The sequence below is a fragment of the Candoia aspera genome, chromosome 1 (genome assembly GCF_035149785.1).
Source record: "Candoia aspera isolate rCanAsp1 chromosome 1, rCanAsp1.hap2, whole genome shotgun sequence".
Taxonomy (NCBI): Eukaryota; Metazoa; Chordata; class Lepidosauria; order Squamata; family Boidae; genus Candoia; species Candoia aspera.
Window position 1 is genome coordinate 322,977,274 of NC_086153.1, and position 17,185 is coordinate 322,994,458.

The 17,185-nt window shown below is 42.3% G+C and overlaps 1 protein-coding gene across 1 annotated transcript in view; it reads left to right on the forward strand.

Moving 5' to 3' along the window:
• The first annotated feature begins 795 nt into the window (after positions 1–795).
• The window catches only part of GCH1 (GTP cyclohydrolase 1), a 55,984-nt gene continuing 39,594 nt past the window's right edge, over positions 796–17,185 (forward strand). The window contains exon 1 of the mRNA XM_063290517.1: positions 796–1,617. Within this exon, the coding sequence (XP_063146587.1) occupies positions 1,266–1,617 (352 nt within the window). The 5' untranslated portion in view covers positions 796–1,265. The remainder of the gene's footprint in view (positions 1,618–17,185) is intronic.

Below are 17,185 nucleotides of genomic sequence, written 5' to 3' on the forward strand. Positions count from 1 at the left end.
GCTGGTCCATGAAGTCACGAAGAGTTGGAAGCGACTAAACCAATAAACAACAACAATGCTTCTTGATAACTCTTTCTCAACTTGGAGAACAACTGAGGGTGCAATAGAATTCTGTTCTGTTCTAACTTGTTCAAAAATTACGTAGACAGTGGGATGTTCATTCAATCTGCAGTTGGCTCCAAACTTGAGAAGAGGGCAGCTACTGTGTTAAGAATAGGATTAATGGTCAGAATGGATAACAGGTCCAAAATGAATGAATCCAATGATACATGTAATGTTTTGCAATATGCAGTAGATGAGTGATACCTGAATTTACAGCCGCACAGGAGAAAAAGATGGATGGGATGAAGCAGTCCCCAAGCTAGCGCTGCAGTAGGTAGAAAGGCAAATAGAAATTTCGCCATCGTCTGAGGCGTGATAGGTATAACCAATGCCTGTGTTTACACATCCCCTAAGTCACAAACACAAAATGGCTCGGGTCAGTGTTGTTACTAGCCAACATAACAACGTGGCCCCAAGGCCTGAGTAACTATTTAAGTACCGTACGAAGAAAGTGCTCGGTGCACATGCTCTCCTATAACTTAGCCAATTTAAAGCAGCTCTGTGAGAACGATCCGCGCCCCCGCCCGCGCCTGTGGAGGACGGGGCGCCCCCCCGCGCGGCCACCGACAAGCTCTCGCAACAGGAGAAGCGCTCGCCAAGCTTACGCTGCCTGCGGCTTCCGGCGCTCGAGCCTCTTACAGGCTGCCGGGCGGGGTGACGCACGGGCAGAGGTGCCCAATGAAAGAGGCGCGCCGTGCCCAGGACCGAAAGCAGGCGATGTATAAAGTGGGGCGCGCCGTCTGGACAGAAGAAGCGAGGTGGCGCGGCGCCGGCAGCCTTTTTTCCTTTCCTGCTTGTCAGAGGGGGAGCCTTTTGCGGGGTGAACGCGGCGGGCGCGTAGTGGCACCTCACTCGGCGGATACGGAGGTCGGCCGGTGGTTTTAGAGGCGATTTCTTTAGTTATCAGTCCCCACTTCGGTCACGGGAGCCCGCGAGTGCGGCCAGACGCTTCCAGAGGCTGGGCGCACGTGCTCTCAGGGAACGTCCTCTTGCGCGCCAAGCCTCCCACCCACCCCGTTACTTGTATAGTGTTTTGGGGAGTCCGTGACCCCCACTTTCAACTTCTAGCAAGGCTCCGTTTCTAGTCTCGGCTGCTTTTCCAGAGTGCGCAGGAGCCTCTGAGGAGTACCGGCACTCCAGGGCGGGGCGCATCCCTTGACCAGATGGAGAAAATGAAGCCGCGGGCCGTGGTGGACCAGTCTCTGCGAACCGCCAGCTGCAATGGGTACGCGCCGGCAGAGAAGCAGCCGCCCCCGCAGCGGAGTCGCTCCGTGGAAGCGCCGTCCCGTAGCTGGAAGACCGCGGCTAGTGGGCATCCCTTAGAGAGCTGGAAGGAAGAGAGGACCCGCAGCGAAGAGGACAACGAAATGAACTTGCCCGGCCTGGCCACCGCTTACACCACCATCCTGAGCGCCTTGGGCGAGGACCCGCAACGCCAGGGGCTGCTCAAGACGCCCTGGAGGGCGGCCATGGCCATGCAGTTCTTCACCAAAGGCTATCAGGAGACCCTTACAGGTGGGAGCCAGTGGGCGCGCGACCCGTGGCTGTAGAAGCCTTGAATGCATTGAAATGGGGATCTTCACAACAGCCCTGTGGGGTAGGCCAGTTATTTCAGATAAGCTATCCAGGATGAGCTGGTGTAACAGTGTGGTTCAAATGAATGAACAGGGTTTCTGGAGCCCAGCTTACATTTAAAGTATACATAGTGTCAAGAAGTTTAACAGCTTTACTCATATGGCAGCTGATGCCTACAGTTTGTCTGTTGGAGATGATGGATGAGGGAGAATGAGAATCAAAGTCCTCTAGACAGAGGCTTGTTGGAGACTAATGCATACGGCTTCCTTCCAGTGAAATCAGTGTGACTTAGAAGAAAAAGTGTTCCTCTTAGTCCAGAGGGCCTGTTCACTTTTTGTAGTCTTTTACAGAAGTGAAAGAGGTAGAGCCAAGCCAGCAGGATGCTTTGGTCCAATTGCTTCATAAATGACATAATGGTTACAGTTGCTGGATCAAGGGCAGGCAGGAAGGCCAGAGTTCTAGTCCTCCCCTAGGCACAGAAGCCAGCTGGGTGACTTTGGCCCAGTTACCTGCTCTGAACCCTAGACTGGGAAGTTAAAAAACATCCCGGAAGTAGGTACTGGCAAACCTCTTCTGAAAACGTTGCCAAGAAAACTGCATGGACCTGCCCATGGAGTCACTAGGAGTCAAGGTTAACTCAAAGGGCCTTACCAACAACAAGGGGTAGAGACGTACCAGCAGGATCCTTTCCCTCCGTTGCGTCATAAATAATAAGGCTGTCCCTGCTTTTCATAATCCTGATCAATGAAAATGCAACAGTACTGAAGGCCTGGGTTGCATCTTGCCCTAGGCCAAAGTGTGGTTTGCTTGTTTATGGCTTAATACTGCATAATCTTGGTCCCTGTGGTTTGCAAATCATTGTTCAGGGGTTAGCCTGTTGCATAAACCAACCAAGTTTTGCCAACAATCCATTGTTAAACAAACCATGGCTTACTGCTTAGTATGAACACAACCAAAGATTCAGAAGTGCTGGATACTTTACTTTACAAAAATAACGTTAGTGCTTTCAAATATATAATAGAACCCGGAATGATGGAAGTCATAGTCCAGTACAACAGGAGAAATATCAGTTGTAGAAAAACATTCATTAGCATCTCTAATCACTGCAATTATTTCTCTTTCTCTCACATGATTTAAATTTAGATTTAGATCCTGCCTTCCTTCCAAGAGTTGGACAGTGTCTGATTTATTTATTTATCATTTATTTATTTAATAAATTTATGTGGCCGCCCAACTCACAAACAGTGACTCCAGGCGGCTTACAAAATTAAAATCCACAATATAAAAAAACCATCAAGCCCCTATCCCCCACAGCAGCTACAAACAAAATCAGATCAGCCACTTGATCAGCTCAGTCTGGGTTCCCCAGGCCTGCTGACATCTTCAGGGCCTTTTGGAAAAGTATCCAGGTGGGGTATGATGTACTCCTTCCTCTATTTTTGATGAGGTAGGTTGGGCCAGTTCTGTCTCAACTCAACCACCCAGTGAGTTTCCATGGCTGAGTGTAGACCTGAATCTGCATCGCTGTAGCCCTCGGCCAGCAGCTTAATCACTCTACCACTTGAGCACACTACCAGCTCAAGAATGAAACAGAATCCTTCTAGCTTAGCAAATATGTCTTTACATATTTGCTGGTGAATGGCCACCTTGAAAGCATGCTGGCTGGGGAATTCTGGGAGTTGAAGTCCACACATCTTAAAGTTGCCAAGGTTGAGAAACACTGATCTATCCTATCAGGTTGACACGACTGGGCTCCTTCCCCTGTAACAGCAGTTTTGAGGCAGAAATTCTAAAGGAAATTGCTCTCAACATGCTACTAAAACTTTCACCACTGATTATTTGTGATGTATACTGATAGGAAGGGCTGGAAAATCACAAAGTCAAAGACTTTTTCCTTGGCTTTGTTATCTCTGTCCCAGTCATGTTCATGATCCCCGTGGGAGAGGAGGGATGTAGCATTAATTCTACAGGAAAGATTGCAATTGATGTGTCCATTTCAAGATAATTGTCCTAGATCAAACATGGACTTTGTATTTTGTGCTGCTGTTGCTCACCACTTTTTTTCTGGTATAGAAAAACATGGCTGGGTATTTTTAACTCCAAGTCATTAGTACATCAATAAAATGAGAATGGGGTAGCCGATTTCTGCCCAGCAGTTCCTGTGATTAGACGCTGTTGAACACGCAGAAATGAGCAAAGATGTTTCTGCCAAAATTATGGAGCTTTACCAGATTGAAATCATCCAGGTGAAGTTTTCCCTGCTGTATCTTTTGGTAGCAGACTTCTTGTAAATTGCTTTGTGGAACAATTTAATCATAGCCTTTCCCATTCTGCAGTCCAGAGGCACTGGACTACAGCTCCCATCGCATTCAGCCATAGACATTTGGTTCATGCGAATTGTAGGATTCACAGTTCAATAGGTTTAGAAGGATGGTTTCATTCAAACTTATCTAAATTTTCTTTAAAGTTCTTATTTTGCTTTGTGCAGTGTAACAGCTGGTAGTGTGTCTTATTTAGTACTGCATTTTTATGCAGCATTTAGGATGAATAAGTTTTTATTCAAGCACTATAATATTAATATGAGGATAAGTATGGCAATGTTTTGGCCATAATAAATTTAATATAATAAATAAATAATTGGCAATCCTGATGCAGAATGAAGTGACTGTGAGCATCACTTCCTTAGAGTGGATGTTCCCATCTGGTACCTTCATGTTTGTTTAATTAAACTCTTGTCATTCCAGCCAGCATAAGGAAAATAGGAATTATAATCTACTGCATCTGATGGGTACCAGGTTGGGAAAGGTTTGCTAAAGCCAGGAAAGTTTAAGAAGCCAAATGAAAATTATCTTAATTGCAATTTCCTCACTTTTTTACTATGCAGTTGTCCTGAACTTTATGGGGTGGTAGACAGGGAATCCTACTGATGCCATATTCCACTTGTAGCCCTTCTATATACAGTAATTGTGTCTTCTTTTTCCTTATTGAAAAAGAATATGGTTGAGGAGGGAAAGCTGGAATGCCTGTGAAGCACTAGGTAGCACTTTCAGATTTGGGCTGAAAGTACCCAGATGACCACCAGATGACAACAAAGAGTTAGTCTTCTGGACCTCTTTGCTGCCAAATAGTGATTATCCAGTTTTTTGTAGAACAGGTTTGGTAGCCCTAGCATCAGGTGCCTTCTCTCTAGAAACAGCTTATTTTCCAGAATTGTGTTTCTCTTGTGGTTAAGTGAGCAATGGGTTAATGTTTTCTACACAAACTGCCAGTATGAACATAGGCACAACTATGCCAGTGACTCATGAGATCTTGCTGACTGATTGATTGATTATGTGCCATCAAATTAACAACCACACAGAGAGACCTGACCATTCAGGACTTCCAGTGATGCACCATTGTAATCAAGTCTATAAATCTTGCTGCTGGTCATCCTCTTCTTCCCTTTTCTTCTTCCTTTCCCAACATCATGGACTTCTCAATGGAGCTGGGTCTTTGCTTAACGTGTCCAAAATATGATCTTTTGAACATGGTCATTTGTGTCTCAAGTGAGAACTCCGGATTGATTTGTTCTATGAACAATTTTTTTGTTTTCTTGGCTATCTTTGGTATTTCCAGGAGTCTTTTCAAATATCAAAGTTCAGAAGCACTGATACTCTATCCTTTTTCTTCAAAGTCTGACTTACGTGTCCCTCTATCTGCTAATTTACTGTATTTCTCTGAAAGGAAGATGACCCTGTATTTATGAACCCCACCAAGAAAACTGGAAAAAAAATCAATAAAAAATCTTGTTTAATATCCTGCTTCCCTACCCTATCTACCTAGAGATGCCTGGATAGAGCCAGGACAAAAAAAAAGATTTGAACTAAATGAATACAGTAACAATTGTTTCAAAATAATTGCCTGTATAATAAAGTGCCCAATTTATACAAGTAATTGAGCTCCTCTCTATACATACACCAAGCATTTTCTCAACCCACAAACACACACACATGCGCGCACACACACACACACCCCGTCTCTCTCTCACATACACATACAGACATTTTCCATTGAAGGGAGAAAAATCCTAGGAAGAAGGAGGTGGGATATGGGGAAAGGGTAGATGTCCCCTGGATAGAGAAGGGAGATGAAGAAACTAGATGGAGATGCGGTTCAGGGAAGAGACAGCTGGACAGAGCTTGCTGGCGAGTTCACATAACACACTACACAAATTAACAGTGTTGAGTTCCCCCAACATACTGAATCATAAGTTCACTTTAGCTGAGTCTAGTTGTGTGAATCTAGCAGCTAAACGGCTTCAGGCAAGTCCCCTTCCTCATGTATTTCAGCCTCAGTCTGTACCAAGAAAAATTACCCTATTAATTTACCTTGTAGTGTTATTGCAAAATTATAACTGGCCATCAACGGAAATACTTTGAACACTGAAAAGCACTATACAGGTAGTCCTTGCTTAATGACCATAAGTTTAGTGGCAGTTTGGACTTAGAACAGTGCTGAAAAAACTAACTTATGAGCAGTCCTCACATTTATGACCATTGCAGCATCCCTGCTGTCATGCGATCACGATTTGGGCACTTGGCAACCGGTTCACATTTATGACCATTGCAGCATCCTGTGGTCATGTGATTGCCATTTTTGACCTTCCTGTCTGGCATCTGGCAAGCAAAATCAGTGGGGAACCACTTAATGACCATGTGGTTCGTTTAACAACTGCCACAAAAAAGGTTGTAAAATTGGGTTGGATTTGCTTAATGACCACTTTGCTTAGCAGTTGAAATTCCAGTCCCAATTGTGGTCATTAAGCGAGGATTACCTGTACAATGGTTAAGTGTTATTAACTCCAAATCTTTTCTGAACACGTAAAATGTCATCAGTCCCAGTATAAACCTTTGCGTTATCCTTTCGCTTAACTTCATCAGTTGTAACAACAGCCTTCTTCCCTGGCCCCTCTTTCTGAAGAGGTAATTACTAAATCCTAAGTGGGCCTACCCTTGTAACAGCCCAAGGGTGCAAAGAGATAATCCTTGTCCTTGAAACTCAAGAGGGGACCAAGAGAGCTGCATTTCCAAAGCTTTTCCACCTTCAGGTTGCAAATTCAGAGAAGTGGAGGCTGAGGCTCACCTCATGCTCTAGAAACTGGTGAAACAATCACCAAAATGAGCTGAGGATCCTTTTCTTTGAAGGTTTTTCTTTTTATTTCATGCTAAGAGTTTGTTTATTGTATTAAATTTGCATCTTGCTTTTATCCAGCAATTTTCTCCCATCACCCTCTAACTCAGTGTTTCTCAGCCTTGGCAACTTTAAGATGGGTGGACTTCAACTCCCAGAATTCTCCAGCCAGCATGGAGAATTCTGGGAGTTGAAGTCCACCCATCTTAAAGTTGCCAAAGCTGAGAAACACTGCTCTAACAGATGTCTTAAAATGGGGCCTTTTCAAAGCTCTGCCCAGCTCCTCCACTGAGCTGTGATCCCTTCAGAGACATTACTAGTGACCCATCAAGATGAGCAACTCTGCCTAGCCTTCCACTGAGGCTTGGATGTGCCACCTGCATCTCCTGCCTTCGGGGCTTTTTAAAGGCCCCAGTCAGCTTGTGGCTGGTAGGCTGTTTTCGGTATGCTGGTTTATAAACTTTGCAAAGCTGCTGTCGTCTCTTGCTTAATGGCTGTTCTTGTGCCAAAAGTCTTGCATAATTTTGAAAAAGCTTGATCTGAATCCAACTTAAAAGTGGCAAAATGACGCTAAGGTTCCCCCCACCCCCTGGTTTCAATCTGAATTTTCCAGGGTAACGTAGTATGTGTTAAATTATACCCTTTTTTCCACGGCTGTTGGTGACGGAACTACTAGATATTTTCCAAACAATTGATTCCACTGGGGTGAGAAGAGACAATACGTGTTTGCAGACCTTGCTAGTTTTGGAAAATTACTGTGGGTAATTTCCGATTTGGTTTCCACTGGGCCCGCTCCCAGCCAATCCTTACAGCCAGATCAGAGCAAACAAGCAGGGCCATTCCATTCAGTTAGCAAAAAGTATTGTTTGGTTTTTATTTATGAAACAACAACAAACACTAAAAAAACAGCGAACTGGCAAAATAGGAGGAAAGGCAGGCAAAGACAGAGAGACATGAACAACGGACAAGAATTTAAATTCTCTATCTCTAGCAAAAGGCACAGAACTTTCTAGACCCCTGAAAACAAGTCTGTGGGTAATTAGCAGGAGCAGCCCAAAGGGAGTGGCTTTTGGTTATTCCAGCCTTAACTCTTTTATGTACGTAACGGCAGCACAACAGAGATGGAAAGTAGGACACCAGGTGATTTGCTCCTCCATTCTGCCCGATGTAGGATGGCAGGGATATGTCCGACAATTAGAGGCTGTGATTACAGAACCAAAATTTGTTGCTCTTTACATTGGAAATACTGTTCGCAGGTGCTGCAATTTGGTTCTGTTGTCACTTAAAGGATTTTGTTTTATTTAGTTTGTTTCTATGTTTATTCTGCCAGGTCTTCATCTTATTTTATCTGCCTTATGTGGGCTCTGATGAGTATTATTTAATTTTGCTTTTAGCTCCTCTTTTTTCTATCAAATGTGGTTAGGTTGAAGTGAAGAAATGGTTTTGATACATTATCTTAAGTCAAGTATTGACTTATGGCCCTATGTCATCTCTGCAGAATTTTGTATTCCAAAAATCCCTTCTTTTTGAAAAAAAAACATTCCTTATTTTTATGGATACTCATCATAAGCATTCTTCTGGATGTTAGAATACTGTGGAAAATGCAAGATGGCTGATTGTTAATGGCTTGGCAAATATCCTCTGCCTTTATGAGCTGTGAGCAGGCAGAAAATTGACAGGTGAGACTTCTGGTAGGAAAAAGATGCATAGCAGTATTTTATTTCAAGGGATAACTCATAGAAATATGCCCATTTAATTCAACTTCACAATGGACGTCCATTTTTTCCTTGGGAGCAGCTGAGTGCAGTATCACTGAAAACAATGTCTTGCTATTGAGGAATATATGAATCTTTCTCCCATCTTTCATTCATGCTTAGAAGTTCAGGGCTGTTTACATGATCATTCACCTCCCCTTACCCTCTGTTGTCCTTGTAACAATCCTGTGAGGTAGGTGAATGGGAGAACACATTGGCTGTGGCACAGTATTTTGCATTAGCACAATAGCCAACTGTTGTATCTTAAAGAGGAAGTTAATACTGTGCAACATGAAACTAGGGTGCAGTTATCCATAAGAAATCTTGATTTGCATTAATACAAAGTTTAAGTTGGAGAATGCGGGGTTTAGGTATTATGGTCTCAAGTTTGGCTTAAGGCTCTTGAACCACAGTTGGTTCAGGGATCTCTCCTCTTTCCATTGCAGTTTTCCCCAACTTGGTCCTTGTGGACTCCAACTTTCAGAGTTCTCAACCATGCTGGTAGGGATTTTTGCAGTCTTAGTATACCTGGAAGGCATTGTTTTGGGGAAGATTACTTGGTTAGATCTGTGTTTGTTTGCTAAACTATTTTTAATTACTGGAGGGAAGTACTTCACATTTTTTTGCAGCATGAAAAGTTCTCTAAGCTAGTTGCTGGTCTATTAGGCTAACTGGAAAATGGCCAGTTCGAACGGCAGCAGAACAGAGATGGAAAGTAGGACACCAGGTAATCCTTCTATTCTGCTCCATTAAAGAAGCAGTCTGGTAGACATGGGTGAAGTATCCAGTGCTAAGACTCTCAGAGAAAAGTGGGCTGTTGTTACTGCCCGGCAGTTGGTGCCTAAAGTGGTCATCTTAGTCTGTTCATTGGTGGGGCTGACCCTGACAACCAAGAGCTTTATGGCACTTTAAAGACTAATAAATTTAGTTCCTGAACATTGCAATAAATTTGGTAGCCTTTAAAGTACTACAGGCCTGTCTGTTGTTTAAAAAGTTCATGATGCTGTTTATTCTAGGAATGAACGAAGTAAATTCTCAGTTGCTCAGAGACCATTAAGTATGTCTTCTGTATTCTGTTGACCTGCCTTTTGAGTATCAAATTGACTGTGCTTCTGAGAGGTTGCCCAAGTGACATTAAAGCCATGCAAATAGTTTCTATAGCAACAGGCTCCCTTATCTCTGACGCAAAGTCTGTGTTTCCCCTCATTTCGGTTTTATCTTTTCTCTCTTCCTTTCTTGCTGTGCTCCTTGCTTTCATCCAGCATCACTTCCGTTGAGTGCAATTAATCATATTCTACCACCAGCATCTTCTAAACCTTTCAGCTCAACAGGACAGATGCTTGATATGATTACTGTGTGTGGAGATTCCACATCCCCTTAGCTACAGGTTAAAAGAGATTGTGTCCATACAAGACTTTCAAAGATTAAAACATAATCCAAACAAAGTTTCGTGCCCCAGTTGCTTCAGTGGAGTGCTCAGCCAAGGACTTGTGGCTCTACAAAGACTTCGGTTCTTTTGTGGCTTAGGAGCAATCCATTGGACTAGATGAGATACCTGTTTTGTCATATATGCAAATTCTTTTCCTTGTCTATCAGAATTAGACATATGCATAAGTAAATCTCCTGTGAGTCAAGCTTGTGCCTACAGAGAAATAAATCATAAATTTATGTTATAAAATAAATTATAAATGTGGCTAAATTGCAATTAAAGGGAAAAGACTGAATCTGGGATAATTTGATCAATCTTAAATGCATCTAAGGTGAGCCCAGTTTTCCTTAATGACAGTAGCACCCCAGATACAAGATGGTCATCATCCTAGCTTTGCTAAACTCATTCTTCAAGTGGAAAATGAAAGTATCATTATTGGAACCAAAATACACAGAATCAAACTTGCTAATGTATTCTATTCATCTGATGAAATACATCTCCTGAAGTGGACCAGGATCCGCCAAAGCCCATACAAAAATAAATGTTAGCATTTAAAGTGCCACAAGACTTGGGCTGGGTTTTTCTGGGAACTGTATGATTCATTATAGTAAATGGCTATGTGTTTTGGAAATATTTTCATCATTATTTATTTTACCCCTGCTTTATATCCTGCCTTTTCTCTTGAGAACTCAAAGGGGTCAAACTGGTGGGTGATAATAAGGAACGAAGAGGAAGAGGAGGAGGGGGAGTTTCTAACAAAATTAGAAACCCAATAGACTTTTTCTTTTTTCTTTCTTTTTTGGTATTTAATTTTTGACAGATTTGCTCTGCGTATCTTCTTTTTTTCTTTACCAACATGTACAAAAACATTAAATAATATGATGGAGACCTTAACACTAAGTAATTAACTTAAGACCAAAACCTTTATTGTGCAACAAACATTTTGACACAATATGCAGCCGGATTTTTAAATGCTGTATTCAATTCTGGATGAAAAAGCCAAATAATTTTACAGTCATTAACGGTGACATCCTAAATTGTAATTAATATTGATATAATTCTTTCTTTTTATCCTCAACAGTCTAAGTTATCTAAACATTAGAGAATTAACAATCTTCAATCAATACTGTATAAATATTGTTATATTGAAAAAACATAATGTATTAAGACTTACAACAAGAACAACAACAACATAATAATAATAATGATCATAAACATAATTGTAATCATAATAAAGAAGTGTGGCTGACAGCTAGGAGCTGCCATTTTTCTCCCAAAAATTCCCTAGGGGGAAAAAAGGAATTTGAGAAGAGTGTGGCAAAAAAAAACACCATGCCGTGAAAACTCAATGGATCGGTACAACCAGAGATATGTCAGTATACCATCGGAAGATGAGACCCCCAAGTCGGAAGATGGTCAAAATGCTACTGGGGAGGAACAGAGGATGAGTTCAACTAGCCCCAGACATGATGACGCAGCTAGCTCAAAGCCAAAAGGACGGCTAGCGGCCGATGGTGCTGGTGGTGAACGGCGAATCCGATGTTCTAAGGATCAACACACCATTGGGATTTATTACCATAAGATGCGGAGATGGTCGCTTATTTATTTATTTATTTATTTATTTTCTATCTATCCCGCCTTTATTATTTTTATAAATAACTCAAGGCGGCGAGCAAACCTAACACTCCTTCCGCCTCCTATTTTCCCCACAACAGCAACCCTGTGAGGTGAGCTGGGCTGAGAGAGAGTGACTGGCCCAAGGTCACCCAGCCGGCTTTCCTGCCTAAGGCCGGACTAGAACTCCCAATATCCTGGTTTCTAGCCTGTTGCCTTAACCACTAGACCAAATTTGGATGGCTTCGAAAGTGGATAAATTCATGGAAGACTGGTCCATCTAGAGTTTTAATCTTTAGACTCAGTGTTATCTTGAGGTTGGGGACAGCATGGTGGGAGAAAGATATATCTTAGTCTCCTGCTTCAGCGCACCAGAGGCATCTGGTTGGCTATTGTGAAAAACAACGTGTTGGACTGGCCTTGCCCTGTCCAGCAGAGCTATTCTTACGTCTCCCCTCACTTTATCCTCACAAAAACAACCACAGGAAGTAGGCTGGAGAGAGAATGACTAGCCCAAAGATACCTAGAGAACGTTGTGGGTAAGTGGGGGCTTGATGTGGGTCTCCTTAGAGCAAGCTCAACACCAGCATCTTAACCACTATGCCACACTGGGTCCTGTATCGTTTTTTGAAATGGCAAATGCCGACATTTAGATCAACAGATAAATATTCTGGGCGATTTGAAATGTTCTTACTGTTTGTTCGTTTTACAATATAGATGTATGTCATCTCTTTTTAAAATTTGGTATAGAGACTCACAGCAATGGTTAGTGGAACTACTCTGCTGATTTCTACTCGGAAGTATAAAGTTAATTGAATTCAGTGGGATTAATGCTCAGGGAAGTGTGTGTGGAATTGCAGCATCTGTGATCGTATATATCAGCCTTCCCCCTACCAGATGCTGCCTACGTGGTGAACTTCAGCTTCCATAGTCACCCGATCAACATGGACAAGAAAACTGCCTGGATGTAGTCAAACTTGACTTGAAGGGCTATTTACCGTTTAAGGGCAAAATGTTTATGCCACTCATTTTAGTTTCTAAAACCTCTGAAACCCCACTTTTGAAACATAGCCTTTGGCATGCCATGCAAAGCCTGATATGGCCCTTGTGCTGACAAAGTTGTGCTTACTTCATACTTGAAAGAGGTATTTACAAAAACCTAGAAATATGATATTGCAGTGGGAATAGGTGAATAAAGATTGTATTACTCTGGGAAGCACATATAAAAATTAGTATAGCCACTTGGTGTGTTGGGCGGGCTAATCCAGATAGTTCATCCTTGCATATGCTGTTCGAATAATAGATGGTGTATCCTGGAGCTTGCCGATCAGAAGGTCGGCGGTTCAAATCCGCGTGACGGGGTGAGCTCCCGTTGCTAGTCCCAGCTCCTGCCAACCTAGCAGTTCGAAAACATGCAAATGTGAGTAGATTAATAGGTACTGCTTTGGCGGGCAGGTAACGGCGTTCCGTTTAGTCATGCTGGCCACGTGACCACGGAAGTGTCTACGGACAAACACCGGCTCTTCGGCTTTGAAATGGAGATGAGCACCGCCCCCTAGAGTCGGACACGACTGGACTTAATGTCAAGGGAAATCTTTACCTTTACTTATCCTGGACTAGATATTTTTATCCCAGGAAACCAGATTATTGTTGGATTGCATGCAACCCATGACTTGAATGGCATCCCTCCTGAGATTAGTGGCTGCCTCACGTTCAGTGGTGTTCTGATACCCACCGCCTGGGCAGAACTTAGGAGGAGAACTTGTTAATACATAGAGATTTTGGTGGAGGCAAATGACTTATGGAAAGGGAAGTGTTGAAAAGTCAACTTAGTCACAGCTGCCCTTCTGAGCCTTTTTGTTAGAACAATTTTTTAATCTTTCCTCCCCCCCAGCCCCCGTTTACATCCCTGGCTTCCTCAAGGGTGATGGACAGTACGCAACAAAACAGTAGCGTGCCTCTAAACCCTGGTTGTCAGGGATACCTGCGTCTGTCTGGCAGCACACAGGAAATTAAAACCGCCCCTGATAGCATATCGCAGCTGGCCTAAAGGGCAGTTCATTGGTACATGTGCCTGTGTTCATAATTGGGATGATGTACCTCAGAGGAAGCTAGAAAAGAAAAAGTGGCTGGCACGAATGTTGCATTTTTGTATTAGCGTTTTAGTCACCTGAAGATGAGAAGGAAGCTTTTGATGGCATCAAATCCTTTGTCTTTATTCAGATCGGCTTTTAGAAATATCTAAAAAGTATGTAAGAAATGTAACACGAGATTAAGCCGCACCTTTATTTATAGATTTCCTTTCTATTCCCTTTTTTTAAATCTTTTTTTTAATAGTAAATTTTATTAGGTTTCAAGAAAAGAATAAAAACTACAAAAAACAAAAAACTACAAAGAAAGGAAAAAAACTAAAAAAGTGCAGAAACAAGAGAATTTTTTTAAATTTACAAAAAGATGTGGCTTCCAACTTTTAACAGCAAGGATATACAAAATTTCCATAATCAATCTCTTACTCTATATTAAACCAAAACACCACATTATTTCTATAAGTCATTCCACTTTATCACATAATAGATATCACTAAGTACAGTTACTCCTCCCCCTTCTATTAAAATAAAGAACAAAAAGTTCATATAAACCTAAAGATCTTTCTCCCCTCCAAAAGATAACACATATTATTCCCTTCCTACCGCTATTCCATACATTTCTGTCTACTATAATGAAAATCAAACTAAAAAGCATGTAAGTTGTCTGCTATTATACTTAATAGTACAACAATTTTAATAATCCCGATCTTAATAAACCCAAAAAACAAAGACAATTCAAAACAGTAATTCCATAACTTTAAAAGGGAATAACATCAATCAGATCCTTAAAGCAAACCAAATAAACATTCTTTAACCCTAATACAACAGCTCTAATAATTTTAATCTTAATAAACCCCCAAAACAAAGCCAATTCAAAACAGTAAATCCAAATCTTTAAAGGCAAATCGCATCAATCAAATCCTTAAAGCAAACCGGACGAACATTCTTCAACCCTTATCCCACGTCAGAATAAAGCAGAGCAGTGACATATCCCCACAATGTGCACAGAGCTTTCCTCTTGAAAGAATCAAACAGCCCCCCTCAAAGATTCCAGGTTCTTTTCATGGCTTTCCACCAGGAGATCGATTTTACTTATGGCCTGCAGATCACTCTCTCCCTTAGATTTCTCCAACTCCACTATCCAATCTTCATCCAGCATCAGGATAAAAATCCCAATCTCACGCTTTAAAAAGACCTTTCTATCGCTCTTAAATTCCTCAATTTCATCACCACATCCCAAGCCTGATGGCACATTTTAGATCTCATATTTTCTACAATGACCTGGATATCTTGCATAAACGTTTGATAAAAGTCAGAAGAAATCTGTTTAAAATCCTGGTGAAAGTCAGAAAGAATCTGTTTGAAATCCTCCATGACTCACGCAGTAGATTATGGCGCCCCCTAGGAGCTTAACCAGCGAAAGTCAAAGATATGGAAGAGTTCCAGAGTGTGTTTACATCAAGTGAGGGTGAGATAGCGGACTGTTCTCAATGGAGGGTGAAAACAGAAAGCTGAAGGTTCAGATCAGCCGATTCAGCGTGTAGGAAAATGCTAATATCTTCAAGTTTAATACAAAAATAATAACAGGAAGACAATTGTTTACTCAGTCTTTGGAATTTCCTGTGGAAGGAAAATGAAATCTAAAACTTAAAAGATTTTTTTAAAAAAGTAATCCCAAAAATAACATTAAGCACCAAGAGAACCAGTTTCTCCTTGCTGTAGAAAGCTGCTCTTGGGCTTACATATACTTTAAAAAAATACAAACTGGTGATTTAGAAATGGGGTGGCTGGTCTTAGTGTCCCTTTAAGGCTACAGCACAGCTTGGAAATCGTGATGTCCCAGCCTCCCAGCTGCTTTTACCAGTCAAGCGCGAAACGCTGTTTGCGATCTTCTGGCTGCAAGCAGCCATCTGGAGGACAGATGGGAAGATTCCAGGTATTCTCCTTTATCTGCAGAACGTTTCTGGGCTTTTGGCCTGAGCCCGAAAAAAGTTACCGCATTGTCAGCTCCACCCGCTGAACCAGCAGGCACAGCCATTCAGTCCACCATTCCCACCTGAAGCCCCCCCCCCTTTTTTTATCCCAACTGCTTTGGATAAATAAACTGGTAACATTCCAAATCACAGGAAATATTTTATATCATGGCTACTGTATTAACTAGTTTTCCAGGTTGCTTTTGTATCTGTTTTCACAATAATCTTGTGAGATAGGCTATGATGGTTCAAATTTTACAAGAGGAGAATGGAGACAGAGATATCTTCAAATTATGCACAACAAGATCCAAGTTTGGAGACCCAAACTTGAAGAGCCGTTTCGTAAGTCTGGGTTCATGTAATATACTAAGCCCTTTTGCTTTTAGTTTGGACCAAATGAGCTTTGTATGGTCTCAGACATTGTAACTTAGCCTTAAATTGTGGTTAAACTATGGCTTTCTTTGCAAATGGTTTGACTAACTCTGGGGCCAGTTTGGCTATTTTATAAATTAAGTCTAGGTACTTTAGAATTTGGGAAGGAAAGCTGCAAGTTGAAAGGGTAAATCCTCTGCCGGTTAGAAAAATATCTGTGCTACAGAAGTACCAATCATAGAATATGTATCACCATAAAGTTTTGGCCAGTTTAAAGATATTTTACATCTTAAAAACATACATACATACAAATAAATAAAACCCCTTCTCACCCCTATGGGTAGTATGTGTCTTCCTCAACCTCGGGTCCTCTACCAGAGGCTGGGAGTTTGAGGGTTCTGCGCAGGATCTTAGCTGTTCCTAGCACTGCACTCTTCTGGACAGAAAGCTCTGATGTGGTTCCTGGGATCTGTTGGAGCCCCTCTTCCTGCTTAGAAGTCACAGCCCTGAGTGCCGTTATCACCACTGGGACCACTTTAGCCTTCACTTTCCACATCCTCTCTAGTTCCTTCTTCAGGCCCTGGTACTTCTCCAGCTTCTCATACTCCTTCTTCCTGATGTTGCTGTCACTTGGCGCTACTACATCTATCACCACCACTGTCTTCTGGTCCTTTTCTACTACCATGATATCTGGTTGATTGGCCAGTACCTGCCTGTCTGTCTGGATCTGGAAGTCCCACAGGATCTTAGCCCTGTCATTCTCCACAACCTTCTGTGGAATCTCCCATCTGGACTTGGGAGGGTCTAGCCCATACACCGTGCAGATGTTCCTGTACACAATGCCAGCTACTTGGTTGTGTTGTTCAGTGTATGCTGTTCCTGCCTGCATCTTACACCCTGCCACTGTGTGTTGGACTGTCTCTGAGGCCTCTCTGCACAGTCTGCACCTTGGGTCCTGTCTAGTGTGGTAGATCCCTGCTTCTGTGGCTCTGGTGTTTAGTGCCTGTTCTTGTGCTGCTATGATCAGTGCCTCAGTGCTGTCTTTTAGTCCAGCCCTTTCCAGCCACTGGTAGGATTTCCCAATGTCAGCCACCTCAACTATCTATCGAT